This window comes from Hipposideros armiger, unplaced genomic scaffold, assembly GCF_001890085.2.
Source record: "Hipposideros armiger isolate ML-2016 unplaced genomic scaffold, ASM189008v1 scaffold_5, whole genome shotgun sequence".
Classification (NCBI taxonomy): domain Eukaryota; kingdom Metazoa; phylum Chordata; class Mammalia; order Chiroptera; family Hipposideridae; genus Hipposideros; species Hipposideros armiger.
The window spans coordinates 7883402-7900837 of NW_017731355.1; the positions used below are offsets into that span (position 1 = coordinate 7883402).

At 34.2% G+C, this 17436-nt stretch overlaps 1 protein-coding gene across 7 annotated transcripts in view; it reads left to right on the top strand.

Moving 5' to 3' along the window:
• The window catches only part of DDHD1 (DDHD domain containing 1), a 72737-nt gene that overhangs the window by 40444 nt on the left and 14857 nt on the right, over positions 1-17436 (top strand). For all 7 annotated transcript variants that reach the window (XM_019645367.1, XM_019645376.1, XM_019645387.1 and 4 more), the window contains 5 exons: positions 1465-1571; positions 6822-6928; positions 10852-11114; positions 12504-12579; positions 16979-17128. In XM_019645367.1, the coding sequence (XP_019500912.1) occupies positions 1465-1571; positions 6822-6928; positions 10852-11114; positions 12504-12579; positions 16979-17128 (703 nt within the window). The remainder of the gene's footprint in view (positions 1-1464; positions 1572-6821; positions 6929-10851; positions 11115-12503; positions 12580-16978; positions 17129-17436) is intronic.

Below are 17436 nucleotides of genomic sequence, written 5' to 3' on the forward strand. Positions count from 1 at the left end.
AAAGCCACTGAATTGTTTAAAAAGAAACAACTAATGAGGTTGTGTCAAAAGGACACAGAAGTCGACTTGAATAGACTGACCCCAAAAAAGGAGACAATTTGAGCATCAGTACGGATTACAGTGGGTTTAAACACCAAATATTTTTAAATCTATGAGTTAGTAATGATGTCAAAAAAATATAAAGCCTACCAACTCAGTATTTTGAAAATTGTTAATAAAAGGGAAGAATTAACCATTTATCTTTCCTTTTCTCAGAAACTGATTGTACCACAAAGCAGGCAAATATCTGATGTGAGGAAGTTTCTCTTTCTAGAAGTATAAGGAGTGATAGCACTTAAGAAGCATCTTTTTGCAACCATAATATCTGATGGATCTAATCAATGATCATCATAACTGCTAGCATCACGAAAAAGAGAGACCAGATGCATATTCCTAGGGAGTAGTAGTAGTCTTGTCAAAACAGTAGAACTTGAATCTGATCAAACCCCTATATGTCACTAGCAGATTACAGGAAATAGAGGACAAAAAACATGTTAAATAGCACCATGGGGAGGTAGTGAGTCATTAAAAATTACAGGATGAAAAAAAATTATAAAGCAAAAAGGAGAGAGGAACTTATAGATTAAAAGACACTTAAGAGACATATCTACCAATTATAATGTGTGGACTGTCTTTGGAGCTCAATTCAAAGCAGTGTAAAAAATATTTTTAATGTTATTATAAACTAACATTTACAATCTAACTGAGGAAAAGGGACTACTGCACTACACAATTGCCAAAATTAAAGAATTATTCATTTTTTGGGTGTAATAGTACTGAATAGGTTATGTTTTTCTTACATTTTAGAAATATATACTAAACTACAGATGAAACAATGTGAGGCCTGGGATCTGCTTTGAAGTATTATGGGGGAAGGGTGCTACTACAAAGGGACCGCATGATGGAGTTGGAGAGGATGCTAGAATTATCCTGTATCTTGACTGTGGTGGTGCTGTCCACGAGATTAGCAGACATTTGGTCCTGTCCAAAAGCCCATGGAGACTTTTAGTCCACACCTGGCCATCTACCTACCCCTGTGTGCCATGACGAGGCACACCTACTGAGGCGAGAAAGGTTATTATTGGCAATACAGCCACAACACAATTACTAAACCTTTTATGTATTAATCCTGTAATCCAAAAGTATAAATAAATGTTATGCACTGTTTAAACCTAGCAACGTTTTTTTAAGTGTGGATATTTTGTACAGGATCAAATATGAAGGACCATTTGGCAGGGACCAAATATGCTTTGAAATGAAGGTGTCCTAGTATTGCACATTATTGCATAGCGTAGTGTCACCTGAAGCACAGTTGGATGAAGTTATAAGCAAGTGGAAGTATTATAATTAAAGAAATGTTATACCATATAAATACATGTGTAAAGTTACTCTGATAAAGTTTTGTTTTTATTATTTTTTTTTTAGGATGAGAGAAGCTGCTAGAAAAATAGAAGAAAAGCATTTTTTCAACCATGCAACACATGTTGAATTTCTGCCTGTTGAGTGGCGGTCGAAACTTACTCTTGATGGAGGTATATTTTGTTTAAAAATTAAGTGATTTATCCAATGGCAACAAAGTGATGCTCATTGGGAACAAAGTGTCTTTAATTCAGTTGTCTTGAGGTATATTAACTCTTCGTTCTAGATTATTTAAAAAATAAAATCCATTGATTTTTAAAATAATTATATTAATTTATGTCGTTTTGGACTACCACAGAGATTTCACAGATAGCACAGTTTTCATGCATGCCCTCTGGATTAGTGGGTGGAAGTACAGGGCATGTGGAGGAAACAAAATGTTTTTTAAAGTTTTTGACAGAAAAGTAACTTGTCAATACTTTTAAAACACTGTTGTCACAATTCCTTATGAGCTTGCATTTTCTTCCTAAAATTTTCCTCCCCTATATTTGGAAGATAAAAGGTCAGGTTTTTTTCTTTTGTTGTTGTTACTGCATTTCCTGGGCTAGTGAGTTATGACCTAGTATAGAGAAAATGTACAATATATTTGTTTAAATCATTTTCGTATCCTTCCTTAAAGAGCTGTTAGCCAAAAGAGGCATTTCTTTACACATAGTTGTATCCTTTCAATATTAAAACCATTAAAATAGAATGTTTAGGTTATTTACATAATCTGGAAAATGAGAGCATTATAGTAGATACAACAGCAGCGGCCATTTGTGGAGCCTTTGCTATGTGCCTGGCACTCTGCAGTTCAGTTTACATGGACTATCTCATTTAACTTTCCCACAAAGCTTTATTGTCTCTATTTTACTGTTAAAGAAACTGAAACTCAGTAAATGGTGAATGTACTAAGAATAGCAAGTAGAGAGAGTCTAGGTTCATGTGACGCCAGAGCCCTTATTCATCACATTGCTGAACTGCCTCCCTGGATGATTTCCAAGGATTCTCCCAAGTCTGATTCTGTCTCTGACTCAGGAATGTCAGTTATAGCTTATAAACCAAAATGACATCAAAAGTTGTAGAGTTAAAAAAAAAAAAACTAGTGACCAAAGAAGACTCCGCAGCAGCAGCAGCTCGTATATAAAGTTTTAGTATAAAAACACTATCTTTTGGCCTTCTCCCATTCACTCAGATACATTTCTTAGGCTGCTCAGGAATGTAGACAACATGGATGAATTTAACATTTAATAAAACCCATGAGTTCATAGTTTTCTGTTAGGTTTATACTACAGTGATACAATCTTCTTGAAAGCATTATACTGAGTGAAAGAAGCTAAAGGAAAAACACCACTGTTTCTCCCTGTTCTCAATACTTCTGACACCAAATGTGGGGAGGTGGGGGGGTTCTCATACAATTAAATTGGGTGTCCTACAATTTAACCCAGATATAATGCAGACAGAGTAAGGGCTCAGTCCCACAAGACTCCCCTGACTTCAGATGCTAGTCGCAAGTCCCAGATTGTCACCTGTAGTTCTGACTGACCAGCTATAAATTGGGGGTCCCATAACAAAATTCAGGGAAACATTTACTTACATTTACTGGTTTAAAGGATATTACAAAGGCTGCAGATGAACAGTCAAACAAAGAGCTGCATAGGGCAGAGTATGAGGAAGGCTGCACAGAGATGTCACATCCTCTCTGAGCACAGCACCCTTCCAGTATGTTCACATATTCACCAACCTAAAAGCTCCCAAACCCTGTTGTTTAGGGTGTCTATACAGGTTCCATTATGTAGGCATGGTTGATTAAATCATTGGCTGTTGGCAGTTTGCCCATTCTCCAGACTCTCTCCCCCTTCCCAAGTGGTCAGGGGGATGACATAGGAAGTTAAACTCTCTAATGACATGGTTGGTGCCTTTGGCAACCAGCTCCATCCTCCCAAGAGCCGCTTCATTAGCAAAACTCAGCTATGATTGAAAGAGGCTTTTTATGAATAATAAAAAAAATACCTCTCACCCCTATCACTTAGGAAATCATAGTTTTAGGAACCTTGTGCCAGAAATCAGGGACAAAGGCCAAATACATGTTTCTTTTTATATCACAGTATCACAGAAGCCAATCTCAAAGGTTATGTAATGTATTCTTCCCTTTATGTGACATTGGAAAAGGCAAAAACTATAGGGACAGAGAACAGATCAGTGGTTGCCAGGGTTTAGGGGAAGGCAAGGATTTGAATTTAGAAGGGTGGCATGCAGGAGTTTTTTAGGGTGATAAAACAGTCTGTATCCTGATCATGGAGCTAGTTATGTAAAATCATATATGCATTAAAACTAAGAGTTTATTTTACTGTTTGTAAATTTAAAAATGACAGAAGGTATTTATCTACAGCAAACACCATCGCGTTCATTGGTATTGAAAGGCTAAAAACATTTCCTTTAAATCAGGAAGAAGCTAAGGGTGTCACTCTTTTAACAAATATTCTACTTGAAGTCTTAGCCAATATAATAAGAAACAGAAATAATAGTTTTAAGGAATGGAAAAAATATTTTTATTTGCAGGTCATATGATTGTTTACACAGAATATCCAAAAGAATCTACAGAAAAATTATTAGAATTAATAAGACAGTTTATCAGGTTGTGAAATATAAGATCTGTATATAAAACTAATTACATTTCTATGTAGCAGCACAATTAGAAATGGCATAAAAAGTAAAAAGTTCCTAGAAGTTAATAAAATATGTATATTTATATTAAAAATAAAAAAATCTGTTAAAGATATTAAATACAACTTAAATATAAAATATAAAGATAGATGCTTTTCTTAGATTGGATGATTCACTATCCGAGAGATATTAATTCTCCCAAATTGATTTATAGTTTCCATGCAACTCCAATCAAAATCCCAATAGAGGTTTTCATGAAACTTGAGAAGCTGATTCTAAAATTGTTATAGAAGAGCAAAGGCCCCCAAATAGCCGAAATACAGAAAAAGAAGAGGAGAGGGCGAGTCATGTTCTTGTAGATAGCTGGGCCTATTATTTAACTTTCATAATTAAGACAGTTTAGAACTGGCACAAGGACAGGCCAGTGTATCAGACTAGAACCTCCCTAAACAGACCTGTGCTTAGTTTGGAAACCTGATACATGACAGAGCTAGCATTGTGGATCATTGGTGAAAGGATGACCTATTCCATAAATGGTGCTTAGTAACTGGTTATCCTGTGGGGGAAAAAGTAAAACCAACCCCTACCTCACATGATATCAAAGACATGATATATGAAAGCCAAGACTTTAAAAACTGTTAGAAAAAATATACAAGAGTATCTTCTTAAGACACAACTTTATAGTTGTTTAAAGTAACATGGATAAATTTGATTAGATTAAAATTAAGTTCTATTTCTCAATAAACTTTATAAAGAGTGAAAGACAAACAAGAAACGGGGAAAAGATGTTGCAACAGAACAACAGATATAACCACCAGAGGTTTAATATCCAGAATAAAGAAGGGGAAACCTAAATGGAGAGAGATGCTAGATGCACACATATATACACACATACATATATCATATTTATACTCGTATGTGTGTGTATATATGTGTATGTTTTATATATAATATATAAATTTTTAAATATATTTTATATAATATATAATGTACATCTCACTAGTAATCAAGGAGATGCAAATTAAAACTACAGTGAAATAGTCACAACCATCAGTTAGGCAAAAATTTAAGAATGTGATAACCAGGTATTGTTGAGGATGTGCAGCAATGAAGAGTCTCACTCTCTGTTAGTGGGAATGTAAACTGGTACAATCACTTTGGAAGACAACTTGACATTATCTTGTAAAGTCAGATGTGCATGTGTCCTCTGACACAGCAGTTTCTCTCCTAGATATATATACCCTAAAGAAACTCTTACACATGTGCACCAGGAAACATGTACAGCTGTTAGTAGTAGTATCGTTTATATTAGCAGAAAACCAGAAACAATGCAAATGTCTTTCAAAGGAAAAGGGATAAATTGTGAAATATATATAGAGTGGGGTACTACTGCACAACAGTGAAAATTAGTAGATTACAGCTATATGCATCAACGTGGGTGAATCTCAGAAGCATAATATTGGAGGTGAAACAAACCATGGACAATAACTCAATTTACATAGTGTTCAGAAACAGAAAATGAAATAAAATATTTAGGCTCTGGCACATAATAAATACTACAGTATTGGCTAAAATTATTAATATGGACATAAGGAAATCTATAAGGAAAAGCAAGAGTGTGATTAACACAGACCTCATTGGTGCTTGCTTCTAGCAGGTGGGGGGCGTGTAATCATTTAGGGATATACAGGCTATAAACATGTTGTGCTACCCATGAATAGACACAATACTCCCTTTAAAATCTTTGAAAAGACTTCTGGTTTTTGCTTGAATCATTGTCTTCCAGTCGTTACTAGATTGTATAAAAGTGGGGAATAAATAAAAATAAAATAATTCAAACCAGTACAGTGAAAAACTGGAAGATAAAAGAAAGTGTACTACACTAAAATATAAGCCTTCTCCTGCCCACCTTGTGCTTTCAAACCATGATATTCATCCAAGCATAGGACTTTTTTGTATTTCTATAAGAAATGCAAAATTTTCATCTTTAATCATCGTGTTACGGCTTTAAGAGAATAACCTTTCCGTGGTAGAATTTCCATAGGTTAGCTTTAACTCACAGAAGGCTGAACTGTTTGCAGCAATGCAGTTTATGTAACAGTTTCTTTTCAAAAGTAAATTACACCAACTTTTTCTTGTTTACTGAAGAGGCCCATTGCTAATTTATCTTTGAACATATTTGTAATTTGACAACTTTTGCAGGTAGGCTCTTTGGTTCATTAAAGATAGATACATGTAAAGTGTATCTTTTTAAGGAAACTTCTTAGCTTGTTGCTGGTAGGCATTCCACATGTGTATGGCCAGGCTCAAGGTGCATAGGTCAAAGAAGAGAAAGGAAACAGAAAAGGAGGTACAGAAAGAGGGAGATTGTGTGTCCCTTTCCACTTGTTCCAGGAATAGATCTAGATGGCCTGGTTTTGCTCTGGGTGCCCCTAGATGCCATGTAAAAGCCAGTACATACAAAAACTGGTCAGGCTGTATAAGTTTAATAATGGCCTTCGTCCTTTAATGGTCCTTTTCTTCTTATGTCCCCTTGTGTCTTTTACTGTTTTTTCTTGCTATGTATTTAGCAAGAAGGAATGGTTTATTAGATCCAAAGCTAGTCTTGAATTCAACTTTAAAGAGCTATTATTTCAGGGAATGTAATTTTTTTTCACAATTTATTTTTTCCCTAAAACACCTTCTGTAAGTTTTGTTTGTTTGTTTTTTATTTGTAGACACTGTTGATTCCATTACTCCTGACAAAGTACGAGGTTTAAGGGATATGTTGAACAGCAGTGCAATGGACATAATGTATTATACTAGCCCACTTTATAGAGATGAAGTAAGTATCGTGATTATCAAGGTTGGTGTTAGGCAATATTCTAGAAAAAATTATTTTTAAAACACTACATTTTCTTAGGGAAGTTGTGATAAATAACAGCCAGCAGGGGTTCTTTAGGATTAAGTCATGTCTAGGCAGAGAGTGAACCTTGATAGGCATATGAAAGCCTTTTTCCCCTTCCTCTCAGCCTTTGGAGTTAAATAGATACAGATTCAAAACCTGCCACTTAACCAGCTATGTGACCATAGATCAAATTGCTCACTTTCTCAGCTTCCTCACTTATAAAATGGACATAAAATGCCTACCAGATAAAGGTTGTCATGAGGATTAAAGATACAAACATATATAAAGTTCCCAGTACAATTCCTTATCCTTAGCTTTTCAAGCTGTGATTAAGTATGTATCTGTCTTTATGTATTTCAAGGGCTACTGTGAAAAAAAGAAAAAGAGAGAGAGAGAGAGACTTATTTTTTTTAACTCTAGGAAGTAAAATAAGGATCAGTGAACAGAAAATACGGAAAGGAAACATATTTGTTTACTAATGAAGAACTTTGTTATAACTAAAGCTTCCTTAAAAAAAATAGAAGTATCACAAGGAAAAATTTTGTAACTAATTTGAGGTGATGGATTTTAATTAAACTTATTGTGGTAATCATTTTACAATATATACATATGTCAAATCATTATGTTATGTACATTACACTTATATAATGTTATGTGTCAATTATATCTCAATAAAATTGGGGGGGGAAATGTTTTAAATATAGAAGTGACCACTGTAGAATGGAGACACTGGGGTAGATGCTGAGCAGCTTTTCAGTGATGCTACTGAAGGGCCTCCTCCTCTCACAGCAGTTTAAATTAGGTCATCTCTGAGGTCCCTTTTCACTTGAGATTCTGAGTGCTCATGGGAGGATCTTAATTAGTCATTGTGTGAGGAATTACTAAAAACCCATGGTTAGGGAAAAAGGTTTGTGTTCAAATCAGTACTTCTCAGGTCACACTTTCTGAGGACCAGTTAAAAAAAAAAACTAATTTCAGACTTGCAAGACATCATTAGAGAGCCTTTGGCCCTTACTTCAACTCTAAATAAAATAACATGAAAAATCCAGAGAGAACTGTACATCATGTGTACATCTGAACTTTATTTTTAATGGCTTTTTAAAATGAAGAATTATAAAGGGAATTGTCATGGCAATATCTTACCATTGTTAGTTGAAAATTGTTTAATTGCTATGTATGACTAAAACTGTCTAAATTACTTTTTCTCATTTAACTTTCCTGAAGTAGGGAGGACAAAGGACTAATTATATTCTTCAGCCATATTTTATGTGTGTGAATTCTCTCTTAAAACTACTGGATTTTTCCTTTTGGGTTGATTTTCTTTATGAATTTTAACTTTCAATCGGCGGTTGAGAATCAGAAACTTAAACTTATAAAAAGCCATCTAATGCCTATTGTGCAAGAAGTTAGCTGACTTTTAGATAATATTGTAGAGCTAATAAAATTAAGATCTCAGGGTATATCATTAATCTTGGTTCAAATGTCCCAAATGAATATACTTGGTCACAAAGGGATTCTATCTGGGAGAATATAATTGGATCAGAGAGGAGAAGGGGAAATCTAATTAGGAAAAAAAACCCTAATTAGAGTAGACTTTTTGGATACAATATAGAGATGGATTTCTCCTTTTGCTGCTGAGTAAATGATTTATAAAAGCATTTAGATAGTGCAAAGCCACTTTTTAAAAGGTGACTTTCAAAATCATAATGTTTTGACAACAAATGTTCCTCTATATGTGAGCTATAGGCAAAGATTAAAGGGTCTCCATATCTAGAGACTCTAATAAGAAAACATAAATACCATTTCTATTCAAGTATGAATATTAAAACAGATGAAAAGATCAGCTGTTCAGAAACTGTCCATTCTGTTTCATTCCATAGTGAAATATTTTAATGTCAAATAGATTTTCTCTGTCTTAAATATTTCCATTGTTTTGTTATCTACTGTATGTGATTGCTGGACTAAGGAAGTATTGGGTTATAATGAGAGATGCTTTAAATTTTTGAAATATGAAATAGATTAATCACTAGTAGAGATACTGGTAGATTTTTTTTTTAACTTTTAAATTTTAATTTGAAGGAGTTGGTAATTAAAAAAAAATAAAAAAGATTAAGTACCTTTTGCCAGAAGTACTTAAGTATATATCTTTTAGTGTTTCTAGATTTACATGGTATGAGTCTTCAAAAATAAAAACTATTCATAAATGTTGCTTTTAAAGGAATTTATTTTATCTAAACACTAGCTTTTTCTATACTTCCCTTTACATAGATTGTAAATCAGGAAGATTATAAAATTTTAAAAGTTAGTTGATATTCTTATCCAAGTCCAAAACATTAATTATAGCTCACTTTGAACAAAACATGTAATTTCATATCGCACTGCCTGTTCCTTAAACTATGTTGAGTAGAATTAGCTACAACTCATGTGTTAGAAAACTTTTATATGCATTTGCCACTAAAGCAGCAGTTCTAATGTGTGGTCCCCAGAACTGCTGAATCAGAAACCCTGGGATGGAGCCTTGTAATCTGTATTTAATAAGCCCTCCAAGTGATTCTGATGCACATTGAAAGTTGGAGAACCATTGCGCTAAAGCATGGAATTCTTTTGCTTTTCCTGGAAAAAAATTAAAATCTCCAATTAAAGTAAAAATTTTGCATTCCTCCCTAAAGAAAAGGCAGCTTATCATCTTTCCACATGCTACTAGCTCATCTTGTCCTTCCCCTCCTTCACTGGCTGAATTTATCTCATCAGACCCAATACATGGTTTCAGTAGCTTTGACCAGACCCTCAGTGTTGCATTGTAGAGCTCTGAGATGTCAGAACATCATACCTAGTTCACATCACTGCTAATCTTGCCAAGCATGAATGCTCAAATGATTTTCAGCTCATGTCAGCAGGTAAATAATGTTCAGTAAAATCTGATGAAGTCTAGTTGTCTCTTGAGACAGAATAACAGGATTGAAAATGGAAGCAACATATAACTAATATTTGTATGTCAGAGTAACAGCTGGCATATTAAGAAGTACTAAAATGAGAAATTGAATATCAAACAGGAAATTTACAACCAAATAGTAGTAGTAAGGAATGCTAGGAAGAGGAGAGAACTGCCTTAAAAATCAGGTGAGGGCCCAGTGTGGGTTTGAATAACAAAAGAACCTTACTTATCTGACTTTATAGAATATTTCAGTAATATTAATGCTCAATTTCGAAGAAAAATGACTAAGATACTTCCCACATTATTAACCTCTAAACTTTAAAAAGCCCTGCGTTCCAGCTGTATAAAACAACTTTTACTCATATCTATATATTGCCAACTTAATGGGAATTTTGGAATATCAAGTAGATCAATATTAGCATTTCATTATATTCTTTTTGAAATGCATAGTGTAATAATATATATTGATATAATATGTTAGCATACCTGTTATCAGAAACTCAGGTACTCTTTTTCTGAAATTTACTATGGCCTAAAAAGTACAAGGTACAAAAATTTAGAATTTCTTATGGTTAAGTTGCACTGAAGAAGAAATTTCCAGGGGCTCTTTGGAAATCTTACTGGAATCTGCATGGATTTTTTTTTTTTAATTCTATGGAACTGCTGGCTCATATAATTGGTTTATGGAGTAGGAAAGGAACTATGTGTATGAAAGGGGAATATGTGCCTTTATTCTGTAGTGATGATATGGGTTATATTAATACTTCACTTCCTGCAAGGTTTTAAAGCACCTGAGTTAAATTTAATAACGTAGGTATATTTGGCCAGTAATGTGTGTTTTTCTTAATATATTTGAGTTTAGAAATAAAGATTATAGTAGTCAGTTGATTACACTAATATGGTAATGTTCTCTTATTTCAAACAGCTAGTCAAAGGCCTTCAGCAAGAGCTGAATCGATTATATTCCCTTTTCTGTTCTCGGAATCCAGACTTCGAAGAAAAAGGGGGTAAAGTCTCAATAGTGTCACATTCTTTGGGATGTGTAATCACTTATGACATCATGACTGGCTGGAATCCAGTTCGACTCTATGAACAGTTGCTGCAGAAGGAAGAAGAGTTGCCTGATGAACGATGGATGACCTATGAAGAACGACAGCTTCTTGATGAACTCTATATAACAAAACGACGGTAAAATATCCTAATCTCTTAAAAGAATTTAAAACGTCTTCATGGAATTACTGGATTTCATAGGAGAACATTTTTATTTTAATGATAAAGAAAAATATATTGTTCAGCATTATTGTTCAAAGATTATTAGATAACATGCCTAATTGAGCAAAGACTTAATTTTCTTGCTAATTACATGCATTTTCCCATAGCATAAAAAAATGATTTTGTCATCTTCTTTTTCCTTCTGTGTATCCTTCACAAGTTATTAGCAGTGAAATCTAAAACTTATTCCAAGCTGAGTCACTGTATAGAATCCTTGTTGAAAAGGTTTATCAGTTTGTAATGCTTTGTAGTTTTACTAATCTTAGAGATGGGCTTTTACCTTTCTTGTTAATTTGGAAAATAATTTTAAAGCTCTTTTTTTCTTGGCAAATCTATTTTTGACAGATTTTATAATTATCTGATCACTTGTGGACTTCCTAATCCTCTTAGTTCTTTGCTACATCCCTATTCTCATCTGTAATTGCGTTCTCTTATCTTCTTTGTCCTCTTAATGATTATCTAATTGATTTTAATAGAACAGTGAAAAGTCACTCATTTTGATAGCATTATTTTAAAAAAACAATTTAATTGACTTAAGTTTTTACTCAGGAAGCCTTGGATTTGTTTCAGTCTTCTGGAAATTGTCTAAGGATTTCGTTTAGAATCTTATTAACTACCATAGGCTAGATACATACATTGTATAGTTGTAAAATAATTGTTACTTTTGAAAGAAAATGTCATGTTGGCAAGCCTTAGAGTAGCATTTTAAACAAGGCTAGAAAATGAACTGCACCTTTTTTAAAAAACTTAGTTCCATTGTTTATTAAATGTAAGTAGATACGGAACATTATAATGGGGGAAAAATGAAATAACCTAAATAACCCATTAGCGGAGGAGATTTAAATAAACCGTGGTTCATTTATATGATGAACAATTACACAACTATTATAAAGATTGAAGGGTAGACTAGGAGGCAGTAAAATGAAAATATCTCTAAGATTCATTAAGTCTAGAAAAAAGAAAGACAGAACAATTTATATGGTATGAACATTTGGTGTGATTTCTTTTTTAAAGGTATATGATGTATAGATGCTTGTGTTTGCCTCACATTTTACTGAAGGATCCCCCCAAAAGCTATTAACAGCAGGTATTATGAAGAGTAGGGGTACTTTTACTAATCAGATTCTAAACTTTTTATAGACTTTCTATACTATAGCAGGTGCATTTTACTTAAAAACCGTCATTAGGCATTAATTGGAGGGATTGGATAAAGGGTCACCACGTTCTTTATAATTTAGTAAACTAGTGAGCATCTAATATTTATGATAAATACAAATGTATACATAATTTCATACTGGTTCCTAGGCTGAGAGAAATAGAAGAACGGCTCCATGGATTAAAGACATCGACTGTGACACAAACACCCGCTTTAAAATTTAAAGTAAGAATTTTCATTTTTTATCTCACTTTTTCCCAAACATCATTTGAAGCATGACAATAGGCTTCAAATGAAATCTTAATTATTGTTTTTGAAATTAATGTTTATTGAACACATACTATATGTCTGACACTGCTGGTTTCTGGGTTCTACAGAGAAGAGAATGGAAAAAATGGTTCCCCAGCCTTCAGGATAAACAATACAGTGTTATTGGTGCTGTTAGCAGTACACAGAATGACCATGTATGCATGAGAGAGAGGTTTGAATTTTGCCTGTAAAGAATTATAAAGGAATGACATTCGTACTGATTATCAGTAAATCGGATATTGCCAAGTAAAGGAAAGGAAAAATGCTGTTCTGTGTAGAAGAAAACGTAAACAAAGCATGGAGGGATGTAACTTTATAGTACCTCTGACAAACACAAAATAATCTCCAGTAGTGGAAAAGAAAAATAGACAGATCTGGGAAATATTTAGTATTTAGAATTAACAAACCTTAGTGACCAACTAGTTGTGAATAGCAAGAAAAATAAGTGGAAGCATATCAATGCTGATTCTAGGGATGGAAAGCTGTCATTCCAGTCAATGAGAAATGTGTAACAAAAGCACAAGACTCTAGAGTGCACATGCTTCCTTTGGAGCAGGGTGAGCAAAACAGCTTGGCTAAAATGTACAGGACTTAGGGCAGTGGGGCTGTGGAAGACCAGGAAGAGCTAAAAGGACTTATATTTGATATGGGCAATGGTAAGAATTGTGAGCATCAGAATGGAGCTGCCAAAAACAGTGGTTTAGAAGAAAAAAAATGGCAGAGATGTCAACATTGACTTGACTGTTGGAAAGTACTAGCCTATAGCTGAAAAATAATTTGCATTGTTAAATGGAGTATGACATAAGTTTCCTAATACTCATTTCCTGTTAAATATATGCTCATGTCTAATGTACTATGATTATCTTTTCTTAAAATCTGGTTATTTTTTATCACAGGAACTTAACATACAGGTTAAGTAATGGACCGATGGAGAATTTTTTTAAAACAGTAAGGGTTTTCTTATAGAATCTATCTCCATGACTTACAAAGATTTTGGGGTTTTTTTAAATATATTTAAAAGCCATATGGTAAAGTTATATATTTAAAAGCTATAAGAGTATATCTTTGAAATCATTCCCACCTGGAATTTCCATCTCTACCACCATTATTATTTATAATCAATGTTAAATATGTAGGATTGATCTGATAGAAAAAATCAACTTTTATGTCCTGAGTTTTTTACTGGAGAGTTGAGTATGATCCATTAAATATATTTGGATCTCATAGTTCAGTGTCACATTACTAGAAATTATGCACTATAATTGTATATCCTTCTAACATATAGTCATATCTAGTCTAATAATATGGATTTTAGTTGTTATTTAATTACTCAGAAGAAAAAAATCTGAAAGTTAATAAGGAAGATCCGATGAATTGGCAAATTAATATTTAGGACGCCAGCATTCTAAAAGGAACAGAAGTCTTTCTGTGCCTATTAACTGGCAGATGGATTTACTTTGAGAATACAGAGTTAGATCTGTTATAGGTGACCATTGAACTTAAGAAACACAAAACAAAAAAAAGATATTTATAAACTTAGGAGAGTGGGAAACTTTAGTTCTGAGCATGAGGCTTTGCCACTAACTAGTTATGTAACATTAACCAAATCATTCAATATCTCTGAATTCATCTGTTATTCATCCCTGGACAAGGAGGTTAGACTAAATGTCTAAAGCTCTTTTTCATCTAAAATTTTTAGTGAATGTAGATATCACTAAAGCAGTCATTACTCTTACCTCAGAATATTTCTTTGTGTGTTTGTCCATTAAACTGAAGACCAGTCATAATCAAAGAAGAGTTACTTATTCCATATTTTTAACAACAAACATTTATGATGTGCCTGACCAACGTAAAGCATTTTGCTAGGATGTATATGTGCATATGCACGTGTATATAAAGCAGAAAGGATTTACTTAGCTTTCTCTTCTATCTGTACTATTTTTTTTTTAAGGATTTTAGTGGGGAATTGGGGAGGGAACAGCGTTGGGGAATTGGGGAAGAGGAACAGACAAGTTGCTATCCTTTTGTTCTTCAGTCTAGTTGTGGAGGATGTTGCTTCGCTGGCCCATGTTGGTATTGTGATCATTGCACTGTTCCCAGCTGAAACAGATCGGTCGCTGGCATTTGGGCAGCCTCTCACGGTGGCTCAAGGCAGCTCTCTCCCACTGCCGGCCCCTCATGGTAGCTTACGGCAGCTCACGGCAGTCATACGCCATTGCCAGTGACTCACTGCAGCCCAGCTCCCGGTCGAGCTGTTGTTCACCATCTTAGCTGTAGAGGGCGCAGCATCACTGGCCCATGTGGGATTCAAACCAGCGGCCCAGCTGCTCAGAGCTCATGCTCCCAAGACAACTCTTAACCAACGAGCCATTTGGCTGGCCCTCTGTAGTATTTTTTGTTTGTTTGTTTGTTTTTTTAGCTGAGCCATCCTGCCACCTGTTGGCAGCTCAGCGCGGGCCAGGAATCGAACCACTGTTGCTCAGAGCTTGCACTCTTGAGAGAGTTCTTAACCAACTGAGCCACTCGGCCAGCCCTTGTACTATTTTTGTGTGTTTCTCTCTCCTTTTATTTTCTCACTTTATAGAAGAAATGACCTTAATCCTTTCAGAAATTTGTGTTTTTTATCTGTGTCACTATTATTTCAAATGCTTTTCCTTATATTTTTTAAATTTTTCTTAACACAAGTTAATTTTCTTTATAGTTTTCAAACATTAGCGCTAAAGTTAGCCAGTCCTCTAAAAACAAACAAAAACTTTCTCAAACCTTCTTTAATATAAAGGTACCATTTCAAAATATATATTCATTTATATATTTTTTTCATTTACATAAAAAGAAAAATCATTCTAGAAGCATTGTGGAGAAAGGATTAAAGGTATATAAAATTGGAGGCAGGGACACTGTTACAATATAGTCCAAATGAGAGGTGATGAGGTGAAATGTTAGAATCTGTTGGATGACTTTTTAGATATTGGAGATGAAAGGGAAGTGTGGATTTGAGATGTCTCACTCATTAAGATACAGAACGTCTCAGAGAGTTAGGGTGGATTTAGTAGAGAAAGCTGTTACATTCTGTGTATAATCCAGTGCTGTTGACCACCCTATTTTCCTTGAAGCCCCCTCTTCCCTTGGCTTCCATGATATCATTATCCTGGTTCTCTTTCTCCTTTCACTCTCCCTTTTATAGTTTTACCTCCTTCACCTGCTAACCAAATGTTGCTATTCCTCATAGTTCTGTCTAAAGCCGTTTTATTCTTTCTCTTGGTTTTACACATCACTTGTGTAATCTTACCCATTCTTTTGGTTTTACACATCACCTCTATAATGGTAACACAAATCTACCATATATAGACTTGGATGATGACATATCCAGTTCTGTATCTCTTTCCTTAAATTTTAAGCTACCTGTTAAATATATTACAGATACTTCACACTTATTATGAACAACAAAAGAAAAAGAATTCACTTAGAGTTCCCTGTTAATGGAACCACTAGCCACCCAGTCATCCAAACTCAAATGTTATGAATTGTCTCTGATTCATTGCTTATCCCCATCTCCATTCAGTCATGTTGATACAACCCTGTCCTCTAACATTTCCATTTCTGAATGGAACAGCTTTTCCTACCTGGGTTCAGATTATCTTTTGCTTAAGCTCTTTCAATAGTTTCCTGCCTTGTCAAGTCACCAGCCTCTCAATTTTCTAATTTATCCACAATCTTGTACTACCAGGTTTACAAACGTCCTGAAACATGGATCAGATCCTGTTATCCTTCGCTACCTATGAAATAAATCAAGTCCAACTTTATTAGTCAAACAGTCAAGGTTCTATAATATTCTCACTTCAAGCTACGTTTTCCCAACAACCAGTTTTTCAATTTTATGTAACAAATAATTAAAAACACAAGAACCAGATACAAAGTACAAGAAATTTTATGTACCGGTAACAAATTTACGATTTTTACACATCATAGAAAGCCAAGAACTCATCATCTAAGATCAACAAAACCAATTATCATATTCCAGGGTATTATTTTGCATACTGATACTATTATTGATTTCTGGAGTTACACTTTTAACTCATAAGCATAAATAAAAGAATTAAAACATTTACATAGATACGGAATTAGTACTACCATGTATAATGCACATCCATATTTTTCCCTCACAAACTTGGGCAGAAAAGGGCGCATTATACATGGCAAAATACTGTATATTTGGAGATAATTTTATTATTTATATTTTACCATATATTACACCCAAATTCTGTTGAAAGACACGTAGTCATTTTTAAAATTTTGGATGATTGTATCATTTCAGGTTGAGAATTTCTTCTGCATGGGATCCCCATTAGCAGTGTTTTTGGCATTACGTGGCATTCGCCCAGGAAGTTCTGGCAGTCAAGACCATATATTGCCCAGAGAGATTTGTAACCGGTTACTAAATATTTTTCATCCAACAGATCCAGTGGTGAGTTGCAAATATAGACATTTTTCTCTCAATATTAAATTGTTCCTAAAAGAATCTATAAGAAATCTTGCAAGGTAGCACTGAATTAATTAGAAAGAGTTTATTTATCTGATTATATTTGCATAGGTTCATATTTTTAAAGATTTTTATTTATTTATTTATTTTATTGGGGAATTGGGGGGATGGGAACAGTGCTGGGGAATTGGGGGAAGGGGAACAGAGAAGTTGCTGTCATTTTGTTCTTCAGTCTAGTTGTGGAGGACATTGCTTCACTGGCCCAAGTTGGCACCATCATTGCGCTCTTCCCG